This window comes from Rhincodon typus, chromosome 10, assembly GCF_021869965.1.
Source record: "Rhincodon typus isolate 14 chromosome 10, sRhiTyp1.1, whole genome shotgun sequence".
Taxonomy (NCBI): Eukaryota; Metazoa; Chordata; class Chondrichthyes; order Orectolobiformes; family Rhincodontidae; genus Rhincodon; species Rhincodon typus.
Window position 1 is genome coordinate 37,913,655 of NC_063341.1, and position 19,750 is coordinate 37,933,404.

Consider the following 19,750-nt stretch of genomic DNA (forward strand, 5'->3'; position numbering starts at 1 on the left):
ATTTACAAAATTATTAATTAGCCCCAGATCTAGGTACTAGATCTGAAATAACCTGTTCTCCAGTCAGTTCCTCAACATACTGCTTGAGGAAACCATCCCTAACAAACTCCAGAAATCCATTCTGTACATCATTTGTGTTCAGTCTATATGCAAATTGAAATCCACCAATGATTAATGTATTAACCATGTTACATTCTTCTCTAATCTCTTGATAAATAGGTATAACCAGTATTGCACATAAAATAATCAAGCAGAATCAGTACAGCTTTCTGAAGGTAAAATCATATCTGATGAATTCATTAGAATTCTTTGAAGAAATAACAAAAAGGATATAAAAGGAAAGCTGGGGTGAAAATATATCTGGATTTCTTGAAGGTGTTTGATAAAGTACTGCCCATTAGGCTACTCAAAATGATCAGAGTTTTGGCCAACTAATAAAAGACAGAGACTTGGGATAAAGGTAGCATTTTCGGGATTGCAAACTGTAACTGGTGGAGTGCCACAGGGATCAGTGCTAGGTTGACAATTATTTATAATATATATTCGCGTTTTACATAAGGAGAGTGAATTTACTGTAGCCAAGTTTGTGGATGACACAAAATAAGTGGGAAGGCAAGTGGTGAGGATGACACAATGTGTCTGCAAAGGGATATAAACAGGTTGAATGAGTGGGCAAAAACTTAGCAAACAGAATATGATGTGAGAATATGTGAGGTTATGCACTTTGGCACATGGAATGGAAGTGAATATTTTATAAATGGAGAAAGATTGCAGAAGTCTATAGCACACATGGTATTGGGTACCTTCCATGGAACTATCTAAGGTTATAGTGCATAAGAAAGCCAATCTATGTCACAAAAGGCTGCTGCATAAGATAAAGGTGCATGGCATTACAGGCTATGTATTGGCATGGATAGGGGATTGGTTAACTAACAGGAAGCAAAGAGTGTGGATAAATCAGCACTTTTCTGATTGGGGTGATTAGTAACTAGTGATGTGCTTCAGGGATTAGTGCTGGGACAGCAATTGTTTATAATTTACATAGATGATTTGGAGTTGTGGACTCATGGAGTTTGCGGATGACACTAAAATGAGTGGTAGGGCAGAGTGTGCAGAGGACTCTAAAAGTTTGCAGCGGCGCATAGATATTGAGGTTGGTTGGCTTGCCGAGCTGGTTTGTTGTTCTGCAAACGTTTCGTTACCGTGCTTGGTAACATCCTCAGTGCAGCCTCTGATGAAGCGTCGGTGTGTTTTCCCACCTGGCTTTTAAACTCTGGGATCTGTTGCGATGGATTGCCTCACTTCTGGGTTTCCTCCGTAGTGGAATGTATATGGGGTCGAGGCTGCACTGAGGATGTTACCAAGCACGGTAACGAAACGTCTGCGGAACAACAAACCAGCTCGGTGGGCCAACCAACTTCAACACCCACAACCCGAGCTACAAATCTACTCCAAAACCTTAGGACATAGATAGTTTAAGTGAATGGGCAAAGGTCTGGCAGATGGAATTCAATGTTGATAAATGTGAAGTCATTCATTTTGATAGGAATAACAGTAAAAAGGATGATTATTTGCAGCATGCTGCTGTGCAGAGGGACTTGGGTGTCCTTGTGCATGAACTGCAGAAGGGTGATTTGCTGGTGCAACAGATAATTAAGAAGGCAAATGGAATTTTGTCCTTCATTGCTAGAGGGATTGAGTTTAAAAGCAAGGAGGTTATGTTACAGCTGTATAGGGTGTTAGTGAGGCCACACCTGAAGTACTGTGTGTAGTTTTCATCTCCTTACTTGGGGAAGGATGTACAGGCACTGGAGGTTGCAGAGGAGCTTCACTAGGTTGATTCCGGACTTGAGAGGGTTGGCTTATGAGGAGAGATTGAGTCGATTGGGATTATATTCATTGGAATTTAGAAGAATGAGGGGGGATCTTATAGAAACATATAAAATTATGAAGGCAATAGATAAAATAGAAGCAGGGAAGATGTTTCCACTGGTGGGTGAAACTAGAACAAGAGGGCATAACCTCAAAATTAGGCGGACCAGATTTAGCACTAAATTGAGGAAGAACTTCTTCACCCAAAGGGTTGTGAATCTGTGGAATTCCTTGCCCAGTGAAGTAATTGAGGCTTCCTCTTTGAATGTTTTTAAAGTTAAGATAATTTTTTGAATAGTAAAGGAATTAAGGGTTATGTGGGCAAGTGGAGCTGAGGCCACGAAAAGATCAGCATGATCTTATTTCCGGTTTCCTCCCACAGTCCAAACATGTGCAGGGTGGGTGGATTGGTCATGCTAAATTGCGCATAATGTTCAGGGATGTGTAGATTAGATGGATTATAGGGGAATAGTTCTGGGTGGGATGCTCTGAGGGTCGGTGTGGACTTGTTGGGCCGAAGGGCCTGTTTCCACACTGTAGGGATTCTATGATTCTATGATTCTATGAATGGTGGAGCTGGCTTGAAGGGCCAGATGGCCTACTCCTGTTTGAGGCGTATCCTGAAATTCACATAAAGCCAATGTGTATGGGCCAATGTGAAAGAGAAATGAAGGAGTATTTTAACATCATGGTTTACGGTAAGAAGAGCTTCATTTTGAGATGAACCACATAGAGTCTTAGAGTCATACAGCATGGAAACAGAACCTTCAGTCCAAACAGTCCATGCCGTACATAATCCCAAACTAAACTAGTCTCATTTGCCTGCTCCTGGCCAATGTTTCTTCAAACCTTTTCCTATTCATGTATTTACCTAAGCGTCTTTTAAACATTGTATTCCCGCATCCATGACTTCCTCAGGAAGTTCATTCAACACGTGAATCACCTGTGTAACAAAAAAAAATAAACTTTGCCCCTTGTGTCACTTTTAAATCTCTCTCCTCTCATCTTAAAAATGTGCTCCCTTGGTCTTGAAATCCCCCATCCTAGGGAAAGGACACCTACCATTAACCCTATCATTACCCCTCATGATTTTATAAAGGTCACCTCTCAATCTTCTATGCTCCAGTGAAAAAAGTCCCAACCTATCTTTATAATTCAAACCTTCCATAACCAGCAAATTTCTGGTAAATTTCTTCTGAACCCCCTCTAGCTTAATAATATCCTTCCTATAACTGGGCAACTGGATGCAGTACTCGAGAAGAGGCCTCGCCAATGCCCTGTACAACCTCAACATGATTTCCCAACTCCTACACTCAAAGGACTGAACAATGAAGGCAACTGTGCTAAACACCTTTTTAATCATCCTGTATAGATATGATGCAAATTTCAAAGAACTACCCCCAGTCCGTCTGTTCTACAACATTACTCAAGGCCCTACCATTAATTGTAATAAGTCCTGCCCTTCTTTGTTGTACCAAAATGCAATGCCTTGCATTTATCCAAATTGAACTCCATCTGCCATTTTTTAGCTCATTGACGCATTTGATCAAGATCCCTTGTAATCTTAGAAAACCTTCTCCACTCTACTGTGCCATGAATTTTGGTGTCATCTGCAAACTTACTAACCATGCCTTCTATATTCTCGTCCAAATTATTTATATAAATGACAAATAAAAGAGGACCCCGAATTGATCCCTGTGGAACACCACTGATGACAGGCCTCCAGACTGAAAAGCAGCCTTCTACCACCACTCTCTGTCTCCTGTCATTAAGTCAATTATGTATCCAATTGGCAAACTCAACCTGAATCCCATGTGACCTAACTTTACTAATTAGTCAACCATGTGGAACCTTGTCATAAGCTTTACTGAAGTCCAAGTAAACAGCGTCTACTACTCTGCCCTCATTGACCTTTTTGGTAACTTCCTCAAAAATGCAATTAATTTTGTGAGAAACTATTTTCTCACACAAAACCATGCTGACTATCCCTCATCAATTTTTCGCTCTATAAATGCTAATAAATCCTATCTTTTAGAATCAGCTCCAACAACCTACCCACAACTGAAGTCAGACTCATAGGTTTATAGTTCCCCAATTTCTCCTTACGACCCTTCTTAAATAAAGGTACAACATTAGCCACCCTCCAGTCATCAGGCACCTTACCTGTAGTTATAGATGATGCAAATATTTCTGCAAGGGGCCCTGCAATTTCTTCCTTTACTTCCCACAATGTTCTACACGCAAGGCAATTTTAATTTTTGCAAACGATGAAATCATGCAGTTAGTTAAGAGTGCAGTTGCTGTTTCTCAGAGTTATCAATGCCAATATAGAAGACCGTTATACCCACTGTATACATTCACTATCTTGTCACGATGAATGCAATACAAGTAGCATGAATCCAAATGATTTGTGAATTCACAGTGGTGACAAGTTCTGACAAAATGGTGGTTCCATCACGGGAATTTTGTGCAGATATTTCTGCACATTTTAAAGAATAAAGAATTTTTTTCCAGTTCTTAGTTTAATGTCAGTGATATAAATAAATTTGTACAGATTCTTTTATAGAAGTGGAGTAACGAGTTGATGGATGGTCCAGAAAATTTAAAATTAACTATGGCATTTTCTACTTTTATATCAAGTGCACTTTGCATTTAAAACCTTTTCTATAAGATACAGTTGTCATTTCAATGTGTTTTTAGTATGTTTAGCCAACTGTGTTGGTAGAAAATAGTAAAGTTTTGAAGGGACTTATTCAGTGAAATAACAAATGATTTATTCTCTATTCAAAATTTGCTATTTCATTGGAAAAAGCTGTTTATGTGTTTGTGTTGATCTACTTATTGAACAAAAAACTGTGGAACTGGCTATCATAAATGAACTGAAAAAGCCATAGTCCTAAAGTAATTAAGTGAATCCTGAATCAGGCTAAATTATGTTCATTTCTTAGACTTGATATTTTCAGCTTTAACTCCTAAATGGAATCATATATGACTTTCTTTTCAAACTATTTGTTAATACATTCCTTGGAAAATGTCTCAAAAGTTAAAATAATCTGCAAACTATCTAAAACATTTTTGAAAAAGACAGATCTTCTGAGCAGTGGTATTGATGGTCAGATCACTGCTGGATTGGAAAATTCTCCTAACACGACTCTGTTCAGCATTCCTTTAACTTACACAGAAATGTGCGTCATAATGTCCATCAGAGAGCTCTGTCCAAGTGGAGTATAGTTGAGGGAACACATGTCACCCTCTCCTTTTATTTTATGGCGCTAGTTGTTACATGGTAAGTCTAAAGGGCCAGTTGTAACATTAGTGGATAGATGAATGAATGGATAGGAGATTTGATAGGTACAGCGTGTTAGTGGGTCAGAAGGTTACATCGCTTGGGTAATAGTTCTGAGGTTTGGGAGTGATACAGGGGCTTCAGATTTGGCGTTACCCACGTGTTAGACTAGGGTTAACTTTTCCTGGATAGGTGTCACAGAACTGTCCGAAGTCTCCAACTCCAACTTAGAGTCATAAACATTTGTGGAGAATCATGATAAGTAGAGGAATTGCCCATCCAAAATTTAAATTTCCTGGGTAATTCCACATGGGTTCACATTGTCAGGGTGCTAATTCATCATCTGTATCAATCCATTAACCGGAAGATTTATCCCCAAGTATTAAAGCAACATGATTATTAATTGAATTGTAATTAATGTTGCTGGTGGATGAAACATAGTTGAACTATAAAGTAGCGAAGGTAACTTGTAATACCTTTGGACCTAACCATTTGCCCATGTTTCTCCTTCTATCAAGCTACAGGCATTTAAAAGCCTAATTAATTTTAAAATCAACTTCTGTCTTGGCCATTCTTTACCTTTCTATCTTTCTGTAGAAAAGAGCTGGCAACCTAAGCTAGTTAATTGAAAGTGAGCTAATAAAAGGCTAATTCTCACACTGTGAAGGAGCCAATATTTCACCTGCAAGCTTAAAGTAAACATTAATGCTGCAGCAATGAAATGTGTAAAATAAACATTTAGCTTTAAAGTATCATAACATTTCTATTAAAAGATTATAGATATAGAAAATAGAATTGTGACCCGGCAAATAATATGGTTTCTTTTCTGTTTTTAAAAATAAATTGTGACACCTGATAAAAGTCTATAAGAAATATTTATGGAACAGAAATTGTATTCCAAATATAAGAATTTTCCAAAGTGTAAAGATTAAGAATGAAAGATGAATGATGTTACAAGGTAAACTAACTCCACTCATGGGACAATTACCAGAGTTTGCACCAAAGGAAAACTTAATGTTTTTAATTTCTTCATTGTGAACCTAAATAAATGTCCCAACAACTCTATGCTCTCCTTTCAGGTCCTTACCTTGAGTGATAATGTGATAAAACATTTTACTACCTTAGACTTTTATCAGCAGTGAAAAATGTGCATACAATGTGGTAAGCAGCAGTATGAATTTCTTTTAGTGCCTCATGCCATATGCTGGCAGCAGTGGAGATTTGAAATTTTCTTAATACACAACTTTAAGAATCCTGTTCATGCAGATGGTCAGCAGCAGGAACAGCTGAAAATTCAACAAACCTTCAGAAGAAACCCTAATGGCAAGATTCAAATAGTAGAATCTACAGTCAATGGGAAAAGCATGTCAGGCCTGTAAGTCATGCACTCCTAGCAGGAAAGTTAGGAATTCCCTAGAGTTGGAACATTAGTCACTCCAATGCTTTTGCAGAGTGTATCATGTGCCAGTGATCTGCAGGAGTAGTCCTGAGTTGGGTTTTACCTGAAAAGTGAATGGACATTGGAGTCATTGTGAGTAAAGTTTAAAATACATGGTGGGTAAGGAAAAAAATTCAAAAGATGGTACAGAATTATGAGCTAGAAATATCGAAAAGTACCTGCAGATTGAGCCAACCGTTGCCACCTTAGTGGGAAGGCACATGAGGTATGACAATAACAAGGAAAATCAATGGCCACAAAAGTACTTCAAATGAAGGCTGCAGATCTGGGTACATCAAGTAGCTAGAATTAAAGCGATAAAGGGGCACATTCAAAGCCTAAGCAGATAATGTCTAAAGGAAGAAGAAATTTAGGGCACGTTATTAAGGCTGCAATAAATGTGGGAAATCCATTATTAAAATGACTGTAAAGGAAAGATGTATTTATTTATATCCCAATGTAAAGAGTTCAGCTAAACATGGGAAAGAAACAGACTATTATTTGTTGCAGAAAGACTGTGGAAATGCAGGCAGCAGGAATGAGCCAGAACAAAAAACTTCATTAAAGTGGGCATCGTTATACAAGTCACAGGCAATGAGAATTATTCAGTAAAGCCTTTTCCAAAAAAAAAGCAGAAGTAATTTATTAAGGCTGCAAGTAGTGGGATTTATCCAGAGAAGCTGGAAAAAAAGTGGGAATCTCCCATTTCAGCCGCAGAAGGTAGAAAACCTTCTCTTTGGTCATTTAGACATGGGGAAGCTCTCCAGTAGCAACAGTACTATTGATGCAAAAAGCAAAAGCCTTGAAATGAAAATAAGAAATTATAGAAACACTCAAAAGACAGGTGGAATCTGTGGGGAGAGAAAGAGCTCTGTGTTTTTCCCTCAGCAGATGCTATAAGACCTACAGCATTCCAGCATTTTCCATTTTCATTTTAGTTATAAAGACTGATTACTTGTTATTGTTGCATTACTGGAGCTTGTTGTGTATTTCATTCATTACAGCAGTGATTATGCCTTTAAAAATACTTTACAGACTGCGATGTGCTTGGGGACAACCAAACGTTGTGCATAATGTTATATAAATACATGTTTATCTTTATGTTCTTCACTTTGCCAGCCAAAATAATGAGGTTCAAGAATCAGTTTCCATGGGACTCTGCCTTGTGTTTAAATGCAAAGGCATATATACACAGCTGTCAAATATGGGCGCACTAGAATTATTACTGCATGACTGATGTGTCAATTTGAATTTTTGGAAAGGACTTATCAGTACAATGGATTCAATCCTTCCAGCATTTTGAGCTATTTAACATTGAACTATGTATTGTGGGTAAAGCATTATTAATGTTGGTGATCTGAGAATATTAGACAAGAATACTGCCCAACATTACGCATATTGGCTCGAGTACTGATTTTCTATAGTTTGTTAAAAGGAAATATTAATTCACTTAACATTTTTAGTAGCAAGACTGTTTATACTGTGAGATATGATGTATATAAAGTATGTTTTATCTATATGAAATTAGCTTTTTTTTAGATTTTATGATCAATGCCTGGGCATTTCCATAGAGACGCATAAACACGATTGGAGGATTTAGATGGTTTTTAAAAAAAAATGCGCAGGTCATTTCTGTAATATAATCTCAAAGCTCTGTAATAGTTGTTGAAAACCTTCCCTTGGTACCTGTTGTATAAGTCTGATATGTTCTATTTAATGGCAAAATCTGATATCTAACACACTCATTGTGATAAAATCTCAAGTCGTAAAGAAAAATAACACAGTAGTAGCTTTGTTATGAAAGAAACCCATAATCCATCATGAAATATGAAACAAAACGCTGCCCTTGTTTACTCTGTTATAAGAATCAACTATACCTTTCTGATGTAATGGAAAATTCTAAAACAGAAATTACTGTTTAAATTATACATTATATTGTGGCAGCCAACTCTACTGGTCCATGGAAAATACGTAAGTGGGTTGAGTATGTTAATATAACTTAGACTACAAAGTTTACAAATTGCTTTGTGTAATTTAAGCGTTTCCTTCATAGTTACAGACATTTGATGTGTCCTCAGCATGTCAAAATGCTTACGATTTGATTAGTGGAGCTGCAATAGCACAAGTATTGCACCAAATGTAAGTATCTGAACTTTTACATTTCCCAAGTAACAGAAATTGGTTTCCTACCAAATCAGGAATTGATACCAGTGTTGTGCAAGTACCTAATGCAAATTGATACACTGGCCTCATGATGAATAAACAATCAGCTATGGGTACCAGTTGCAGCCCCAGACGCAGCTTACTATTTGCAGGAGGGAGTGAGCCAGCCAATGACTTAAGTCGTTTGGGTTGGGGAACAACTGTTGTGTTCAGAGGAGGAGTGGCAATCTGAAGAGAAGCATGACGTTGCCAGCTGAAGTTGACAGTTTTAATGTGCCATTATCTTTTTGGCAGTGATCTAGAACATAGAACAGTACAGCACAGAACAGGCATTTCGGCCCACGATGTTGTGCTGAACTTTTACCCTAATCCTAAGGTCTATCTAACCTCCACCCCTACCTTATACTATCATCCATATGCCTATCTAATAGCCACTTAAATGCCCCTAATGAGGCCGACTCCACTATCCGCTCTGGCAGTGCATTCCACGCCCTGACCACTCTCTGAGAAAAGAACCTACCTCTGACGTCTCCCTTATATCTACCTCCACTCACTTTAAAACTATGTCCCCTTGTAATAGCTACCTCCACCCTAGGAAAAAGTCTCTGGCTGTCTATTCTATCTAAACCTCTGATCATCTTGTACACCTCTATCAAGTCACCTCTCATCCTTCGTTGTTCTAAAGAGAAAAGCCCTAGCTCTCTCAACCTTTGCTCGTAAGACCTTCGCTCCATTCCAGGCAACATTCTAGTAAATCTCCTCTGCACCTTTTCCAATGCTTCCACATCTTTCCTGTAATGAGGCAACCAGAACAGGACACAGTACTCCAGATGTGGCCAAACCAGGCTTTTGTATAGCTGGAGCATAACTTCATGGCCCTTGAACTCAGTCCTTCTATTAATGAAAGCTAACACACCATATGCCTTCTTAACAACTCTATCCACCTGGGTGGCAGCTTTCAGGGAACTATGGACATGAACCCCAAGATCCCTCTGTTCCTCCACACTGCCAAGAATCTTTCCGTTAACCCTGTATTCTGCTTTCAAGTTTTTCCTTCCAAAATTAATCACCTCACACTTTTCAGGGTTTAACGCCATCTGCCACTTCTCAGCCCAGCTCTGCATCCTATCTATGTCCCTTTGTAACCTAGAACAGCCCTCCGCACTATCCACAACTCGACCCACCTTCGTATCGTCCGCGAACTTACTAATCCACCCTTCCACTCCTTCATCCAAATCATTTACAAAAATCACAAATAGAAGAGGACCCAGAACAGATCCTTGTGGTACACCACTCGTAACTGAGCACCATGTTGAATATTTTTCGTCCACTACTACCCTTTGTCTTCTAAGGGTCAGCCAATTCTGAATCCAATCTGCCACACTTCCCTCTATCCCATGCCTCCTTAACTTATGCATGAGCCTACCATGGGAATCCTTATCAAACGCCTTACTTACATCCATGTAAACCACATCCACTGCTCTACCTTCATCTGCGTGTTTGGTCACCTCTTCAAAAAATTCAGTAAGGTTTGTGAGGCATGATCTACCCCTCACAAATCCATGCTGACTATCCAAGTGATCATAAATCCTATCTCTCGGAGCCCTTTCCAATAATTTGCCCACCAATGACGTAAGACTAACTGACCTGTAATTTCTGGGGTTATCCTTATTCCCTTTTTTTGAACAAAGGAATGACGTTTGCCTCTCTTCAATCTTCCGGCACTATCAATTCCTTTTAAGGGTGGCTGCGTTGAGCTTGTATATACAATTTTGCTGCTGCTAATAGCTCTCTGCACCTCATGAATAGTTGAGGATTGCTTGATCTGTCCTTAATTCATTCCACTTTTCCAATGCTGATGTAGCACTGCATGCTGGTGGGTTCTACTGTATCTATTGCTTGTTCTCTTATGAAAGCTAAGGAAAGGTAAGAGGAAGAAAAGTGCTGAATAGGGAAAGTTGTGTTATGTTTGTAATTGAGAGTGTGTTGCCCCTTTAAGAGAGTGGGTCAGGTGACCTGGAGCCTGGAGCCAGAGGGGCAGTCTAAAACCAGCTGTGGAGCTGAGAGGATATGTAATAAAGTAATCCCTTTTCAAGTTTACCCTCTGTCTACCTCATGTTTTATTTATGGTTCAAGTGAACCATAAACATAACATCTAGTCTCTCCAAGTAAATGGCCAAATGGCCAAATGGCATGGGTTTAACCAGTTTGTTTTGTTGTTGCAACCTTTGCAGAGACCCATCTTGGTTTAATGAATTGTGGCTGAGTCGCATTAGAGATGATGTGGGTGAAAACTCAAGATTGAAGGTACAAAATGAAAAGTAATTAAACTGATGCTTTCATCATCAGAAACTCCCACCAATGGTGGAATATTTCAAGTGTTTTTTTTAGTTATCTCTGATTCATTTCAACTAAGGCTTTTGAAATGTCAGTTCTTGTCTTTTATACCTGTTTTCTGTTGATTCAGAAGTGAAATATATTGTGCAATTTTGTTATAAATTTGGGAATTCAGTAAGTTTCAATGAGACTCCCGCCCATCCCACCCCCCTGATCCTTCTGTACTCCATTGGGTACAAAGAACAGTACAGTAAAGGAATAGACCCTTCGGCCCGCCAAGACTGCACCGACACATGATGCCATTCTAAACTTGAATATTTTGCCTCTGACTGGTCCATCTCCCCATGTTCCCTACCTATTCGCATATCTGTCAAGATGCCTCTTAAATGTTGCTATTTTATCTGCCTCCTCAGGCACTTCTGCTTTGGGCACTTGCCATCCTCTATTTACCAACTCCTTTAAACTTGACTCCATTTACCTTAAACCTATGTCCCCTACTAATTGACATTTCTATCCTGGGAAAAAGACTCAGACTATCCATTCTATCTGTGCCTCTCATAATTTTGTCAACTTTTTTCGGGTTGCCCCTCATCCTTCGATGTTCAAGTAAAAATAAATAACGTTTGTCCAATCTCTCTCCATAGCTAATACCCTCCAAACCAGGCAACATCCTGGTTCGGTACCCTCTCCAAAGCCTCACGTTATTTTGGTGGTGTGGCAACCGGAACTGTACACAATATTCCAAATGTGTCCGGCCTAAAGTTCTACACAGTTGCAACATGATTTGCCCTGTGCCCTGAGCAATGACGACAAGCATGCCATATGCCTTCTTGACCACCTTATCCACTTGTGTTGCCACTTTCAGGGAACTGTGGACCTGTACACCTAGATCTCTCTATGTTAATGCTAGTAAGTGTTCTACTATTTGCTGTATCCTTCCCTCCTGCATTAGATCTTCCAAAATGAATTGCCTCGCATTTGTCCAGATTAAACCCCATCTGCCATTTCTCTGCCCAAGTCTCTATACCATCTACATCCTACTGTATCCTCTGGCAATCCTTCTCACTATCTGCAGCTCCCTGTTCTTTGTGTCATCCATAAATTTATTTATTAGGTCGCCTATGTTTTTCTCCAAATCAACCAGAGTCCTCAACTGCTCCTCATGTTGACAAGCCCTTCATCCCCAGGATGATTCTCATAAACCTCCTCTGGATGCCCTCCAATGCAGCACATCTTTGCTTAGATATGGAGCCCAAAATTGATCACAATTTTCCAAATGCAGTCTGACGAGAATATCTCAGCAGTATTTCATGCTCTTGTTTTCTAGCCCTCTTGAAATTCATGCTAACGTTCCATTTGCCTTTTTGATTGCCAACTGAACCTGCATGTTAATCCTGAACTAGGACTCCTAAATTCATTTGTGCTACAGATTTTCAAAGCTTTTTCCCATTTGGAAAATGGCCTATGCCTCTATCCTTCCTATCAAAGTGCATAACCTCATATTTTCCTGTATTCCATCTACCACTTCTTTGCCCACTCTCCTAGCCTGTCCTAGTCCTTTTGCAGCTTCTCCCCTTAACACTACCTGTGCCTCCGCCTATCTTTGTGTCATCTGCAAATGTAGCAGCAATGCCCTCAGTTCCTTCGTCCAGGTTGTTAATGTATAATGTGAATAGTTGTGGTCCCAACACTGGACCCTGTGGAACTCCACTAGTCACCAACTGCCATCCTGAAAAAGGCCCTTTTATCCCTACTCTCTGCCTTCTGCCAGTCAGCCAATTCTCTATCTGTGCCAGTACCTTGCCCCTAACACCATGGGCTGTTACGTTGGTTAGCAGCCTACTTTTAAGCACCATGTCAAAGGCCTTCTGGAAATCCAAGTAGATCACATCACTTCGCTCTCCTTTGTCTAACTTGCTTGTTACCTCCTCAAAGAATTCTAACACATTTGTCAGGTATGACCTCCCCTCCATGAAGTCGTGCTGATTATTTCACTTTGAAGTACTCTGCAATCTCATCCTTAATAATGGACTCTTAAAATCTTAGCAACAACCAAGGTCAGGCTTACCAGTCTATAATTTCCCATCTTCTGCTGCCCTCCTTTCTTAAATGGGGGTGTCACGTTAGCCATTTTCCAGTCATGTGTGACCCTCCCTGACTCCAGTGATTCCTGAACGGATACCACCAATGCCACCACCATGCTATCCCCTTCAGAACCGTATGGTGTGGTACATCCAAACTGGGTGATTTATCCCCCGCTCAGACCTCTCAGCTTCCCCAGCACCTTCTCCTTAGTGATGGCCACTACACTTAACCTCTGCCCCTTTACTATTGTGAAGTTCTTGTATTCTCCTGGTGTCTTCCACCAAATTGTGATTGTTTCTTTTGCCTTACCTTGACTCCTAGGATTATTTACCCAATATTGAAATGTTGCTGGAAGGTACTGTGCACCTTTCATTTCTTAAGACTAACAGAAGATGTAGAATAGTGAATGATTGAAAAGAACAGATATTTGGTTGCTTTTATAGGTAGCATATGTGCACATTCTAATACAATTCCAGAACCAGCCAATTAAGTAATTACAATAAGTGTATGATATTGGCAGCTGTAATGATCTCATGTTTTTATCATTAATTAGACTGATGCGTAGCTTTCGTCTGTCATGACACAGAATCGTAGTATTTCTTGTATGCCATCTCCTGACAGCAGAGTTTAGAAATACATAAATTGATCATGCATATGGAACTAAAAACCTCTTTGTTCACCTTATTCTGCATAGATGAATAACTTGAAGAAGATTCTCCAGATAGTTCTCGATTACTATCATGAGGTAATGTTATATGTTAGTACTGTGTCACTGCTTCATGATCTGCTGAATAAATTTGCAGAATAATCATGTTTATAGTTTAAATCCTTTTGCAATTAAGAGCTTTAATTTTCTAACCAGTTTGATCTTTTCCAATGAATTTAATGAATGTGTATGGAGCACTTTTGGTACGTTAGTTGCTCACCCTAAACTGATCAACCCAAAGATGACCAACTAAACCAGTATTCCATCCAACATCAAATTGGTTTACTTGCTGCTTCAGATATTCCAAGTCTGAATGAAGTACTTGTAGCATTCTACTGCTACCTTATGAGAAACCACCAAATTTAGACATTAAAACCTGGATGTTTACAATCTTCAAATGAAAACCTAAGTAATGATGTGGTAGTTTGTTCAACTGTAAAAGGCATTACATCTGAGCCTAATCCTAACCTCCAAATTCCCATAAATAAATGATGAGGATACAATAGCATAGTGGTTAAATTTCTAGATTAAACTTTTAAAAGCCTGAATTAATGATCTGGTTATGCATATTCAAATTCCACAACATCAGTTGAGGTATATAAGTTTACCTAATGAAGGGGCTACACTCTGAAAGCTTGTGATTTCAAATGAACCTATTGGACTATAACCTGGTGTTGTCTGATTTCTGACTTTATCCTTAATAGTGACTGTGATACCAACTGATTAACATATAATCCATCATCATGTTTACTAATGCCTTTTAAGGAAGAAAATCTGCTGTCCTCACTCAGCCCAGCATCTGTGTGGTGACCCTTGAGTGCCTTAGCATTGAAATAGTCTCAAGTCATTTCATTGTATTCAAGAAGGTACCTCATCAACTTCTCGTGGACAATTAGGGAAGGAAAATAAATACTAGCCTTGCTGGTAACAGCCACATCCTGTGAATGAAATAAAGAAAAAAATATCATTTGTTGTCAATCATCCTTCGTTAGTGTAATGTAATGTAAGGTATATTATATATATTATATCTATATCTATATTTATTTATATGTATTAGTGTCATTTGTTTAAGAGTTATGATTTTGAACTAGTGACATGTGGATTGGTCTCTTTGTATTGGGGGAGGGGGGTTTAATGATTAACTTGTCAGTATTTATGGAGCCATGATTATTTTTAAGCCATGAAAGAGGAAGTCCCTGGGTTGAAAATAGGAATTTGTTTACATTGGCAGCATTTTGCGAATGGATAGAGTAAGCATTGATATGCATGAACTTGCTTTCAGTATTGAAACATCAAACTTTTTTTTTAAAATTTTGCTTAGTGGAACAATCCATTGGCTTGGAAAGCTTTTGTGCTCATTTTGCAGAGGTCTTGGTGGAAGTTAGATATATAGAGCAGTTTTTTTCCTGAAGATAAGCGATAGTTTAGAATTGTTAGGAAATAGGTTACTTTGGTATAAGGGTCTTGGTTTGAAAGTTCAAGACCAGAATTATTTGGCTCAGAATCTGGAAGGGGTTATTTGAAGCTAAGAAAGACTAAACTCAGTTGTGTGACTAATCAAGGAAAAGGCTATCAAGATCTTAATTGTTCCTTTCAATTCCCAGTTTTAGATGTGATAGAGAAGGGTAATATCTCTGGTATTTGAGCACCGTAATGTGATGGTGTTGGAAAAAGATGAGTTGTAGTTTTACTGTGCACTTTGAAATTTTTCAAATAACTTGATTTATTCTATTTACCATTTTTTCTTTTGTGTAATAAATTTCTATTGTATTGTTGAAATTAGATCTGCAGCATCGCGTACTTGTATTTTGATGAAAGACAATGTCAGTAAATTAAAGTTAAATGTTTTAAACAAAACAAAATATGATCTATTCAAGTAAAATTTCAGGCTCGGATCTGACTTGTTCAGTAATAACATCAGCTGGGATCATAACATTAAACTAATTAAGTCATGTTTAACACAGTCTAGCTCTGAAATCAGCTAATGTAGCATAATGGGCCTTCATGATCTGGGCAAACTTAATTCTAGATTGATGGTTATGTTTACACTTGAAGCCAACAGAGGTAAATCTGTCATTTTGATGATGGTGTCCAGTATATAATTACTTCTGCCTTTGCAGTTTTCTTAGTTGGTCAACAAATGTCTTATGTATCAAATATACTTTTAGTAATTGACAACTATTTACAGGTGCTCGGCCAACAAATCGCTGACTCCCTTCACCCAAATTTGAATCTGATCGTGGAGCATGTTGATATTGTGGAAATAGGTAGATTGCTCCAACTGATTTTGGGATGTGCAGTGAACTGTGAGAGGAAGCAGGGTATGTACATAACCTCTCTCAATGACCTATGACTTTACTCAGAGTGTCAAAATTCAGAGTATTAAATTTCAAGGAAAGGCTAAATATACTTCACGTCCTGAGAATTTTGCAGAAAAAAACATATTTACCCAATAAGTGTTGAAAATGTAGTACTTGAGTGATTAGTGGTTGAAGCAAATGGTATTTTTGCATTTTAGAGGAAGCTAGACAAGCATTTGATAGAGAAGGGTCACAATGATTAGAGCGGCACGGTGGCTCAGTGGTTAGCACTGTTGCCTCACAGCACCAGGGACCCGGGTTTGATTCCACCCTTGGGCGACTGTCTGTGTGGAGTTTGCCTATTCTTCCTGTGTCTGCGTAGGTTTCCTCCCACAGTCCAAAGATATACGGGTTAGGTGGATTGGTCATGCTAAATTGCCCGTAGTGTTCAGGGATGTATAGATTAGGTGGGTTATAGGGATGGGTCTGGGTGGGATGCTCTGAGTATCGGTGTGGACTTGTTGGGCCGAAGGGCCTGTTTCCACACTGTAGGGATTCTATTCTATTCTAATGATGGATTCAGTTGACAAAATATCAGAGAAGACTTGAATGGAGAATAAATGCTGACATGTACTGATCGTTTGTTTCTGTGAAATATATTCTATTTAACCTTGTACATTTCTTTGTAGATGTCCTAAAACAAAATGACAAATTGCTTTGCTTTATCGCAACCCTTTTTTTCCCCTCCTTTTCTGAAGGTACTGATTCATGCTGGAGTCAGGAATTACGGATGTAGCCAGCCCTCTTGTACTTCAAGCATATCTTTATGTGCAAGCCTAGACAGAGAATTTTGGAAGGCCTAGGCTGGCAGCATCATGGATGAACTCAATTCTGTTATTTTTGCAGTGTCCGTACAGACATGCACATTTCCTACAGTTGTTATTGGATTTTTTTCCCCTGCGACCAACCCACCCGAACCCCTCATCACTCCCTAGCCCTACAGGTCTTAAATAGTCCTTTTGTTTCACCAGGTGATAACTAATTCATCAAAGGCTGGAAATTGAATCTGGGATTGAGTTTCGGAGCCATGAGGTCATGTTGCAGCTGTACAAAACTCTGGTGCGGCCGCACTTGGAGTATTGCGTACAGTTCTGGTCACCGCATTATAGGAAGGATGTGGAAGCATTGGAAAGGGTGCAGAGGAGATTTACCAGGATGTTGCCTGGTATGGAGGGAAGGTCTTATGAGGAAAGGCTGAGGGTCTTGAGGCTGTTTTCGTTAGAGAGAAGAAGGTTAAGAGGTGACTTGATAGAGACGTACAAGATGATCAGAGGATTAGATAGGGTGAACAGTGGGAGCCTTTTTCCTTAGATGGTGATGGCTAGCACGAGGGGACATAGCTTTAAATTGAGGGGTGATAGATATGGGACAGATGTCAGAGGTGTGTTCTTTACTCAGAGAGTAGTAAGGGCGTGGAATGCCCTGCCTGCAAAAATAGTAGACTCGCCAACTTTAAGGGCATTTAAATGGTCATTGGATAAACATATGGATGATAATGGAATAGTTTAGGTTAGATGGGCTTCAGATTGGTTTCACAGGTCGGCGCAACATCGAGGGCTGAAGGGCCTGTACTGCGCTGTAATGTTCTGTGTTCTATGTTCTATGTTCCTCATTTTTACAGCATTTACTAAACTGTTGAAACAGTTTATAATTGTTTTGCATAATGTATAATCCAAACACAGCATATTAGTTACAAAATGCTGATGCCTGAGAGGAATTAAAAAAAACACACAAACTTTTGAGTTTGATAACAAAAAGTGTTTATTCTTTTGTGTTACAGAGCACATTCAAAATATCATGACACTAGAAGAGTCTGTGCAGCACAATGTTATGACCGCCATTCAAGAAGTAAGGCACCACAAATCTAAATGTATCTCAATTCCAGTAAAGACAATTTTTCTATTAAAAACAATAGACATTCTCCGCTAAGGAGGACAAAGATAGACTGGCAAAATCCATGTGATTCACTGAAATCCTTCAGAAATCAACTATGCAGCTCTTGCCTCCGGTGACATATATCTGACTCTGTGCCAGACTAATGTGGTTGACTGTTAACTGCTGCAAAAAAAAACTGATTCAGAAGTTACTCAGTTTCCAGGGCAACTAGGAGTGAGCAATAAATGCTGTCTTTGTCAAGTGATGCCCACACCCTAGGAAGGAATAATGATGGAAAAAATGCACGGCTGTTTGTAATGTACAGTGCACAAATGTTAATTTTAAAAATGGTATGGAAATATCCCTTACCAAAACATTCAAAGTAATATTTTGGTGAGCATTTAATCTAGTAATTAAGAAATGAAAGAGCATACAAAATTAAAATTCTAGAAGAGGTTTCCAACTGTCTTCAGCCTTACACCACAAAATGTAAACAAACAAGTAAATTTGAAGTGTAGATCTGCCAGTGAAATATTAGGCGTTAGTTTTGACATTTGGTGAGGTGTAATATGAATAATGTAGCTTGTAAACCTCTGGAGATTAATTATTTTTAGGACTCACATAAAAAGTCACCAAAGTGAGTGCTAGCTTAAGCATACAGTTTCTTTTTAAAAACTTAAAACTGGCTTGTTCTACAACACATTTGAAACAATAGGTCAATAATATATCATGCAACCTAAAAAGAGAAACTAAATTTAATCTTCAGTTTAAAGTATTCCTTAATAGGTACAGATACAGACTTTTAAACTGGATTTTAACAGTATAATGTACACATTAAATTTTAAAAAAAAACTCATAGGTATTGTGGCTAATACATTTTTAGTAAGCTATTTTAGTAATAAATAGTAGGATAATAAAGTAATAAATTGTCTTCAATTTCTGCCTTATTGAAAATAAAGTGGGTTGGGTGGTCAATTTCCAATTATTCACTTGTGGGACATGGCTGGCTGGCCAACATTTACTGTCCATTCCTAACTGCTCTTGAGAAGGTGATGGTGAACTGCCTTTTTGAACTGCTGCAATCCACGTGCTGTAGGTTGACACAATGTCTTTAGAGAAGGAACTTCAGGATTTTGACCCCGTGACAATGAAGGAACGGCAATTTATTTCCAAGTTAAGACAGTGAGGGAACTTGCAGGTGGTCGGGGGTTTGAAAGGTATTGTCTCGGGATCTTTGGTGAATTTCTGCTGTGTATCTTCATACACACTGCTGCTACTGAGCATTGGTGGTGGAGGGAGTGGATGCTTGTGGATCTGGTGCCAATCAAGCAGGCTGCTTTGTCCTGGATGGTGTCAAGTTTCTTGAGTGGTGTTAGAGCTGCACCCTTTCGGGCAAGTGGGCAGTATTCCATTATATTCCTGACTTGTACCTTGTAGAAGGTGGGCAGGCTTTGGAGAGTCAGGTGGTGAGTTACCTGAACTGTATTTCTAGCCTCAGATCTGATCTTGTAGCTACTGCATTTATGTGGTGAGCCCAGTTTAATTTCTGGCCAATGATAAGCCCCAGGATGTTGATACTAGGGGATTCAATGATGGTAACACTATTGAATGTCATGGGGTGGTAGTTA

The 19,750-nt window shown here is 38.9% G+C and overlaps 1 protein-coding gene across 1 annotated transcript in view; it reads left to right on the forward strand.

The window, feature by feature from the left end:
* Positions 1-19,750, forward strand: part of hook1 (hook microtubule-tethering protein 1) — a 71,835-nt gene that overhangs the window by 9,804 nt on the left and 42,281 nt on the right. The window contains exons 2-6 of the mRNA XM_048601978.1: positions 8,650-8,735; positions 10,994-11,066; positions 13,876-13,926; positions 16,076-16,208; positions 18,028-18,095. Coding sequence (XP_048457935.1) covers positions 8,650-8,735; positions 10,994-11,066; positions 13,876-13,926; positions 16,076-16,208; positions 18,028-18,095 — 411 coding nt within the window. The remainder of the gene's footprint in view (positions 1-8,649; positions 8,736-10,993; positions 11,067-13,875; positions 13,927-16,075; positions 16,209-18,027; positions 18,096-19,750) is intronic.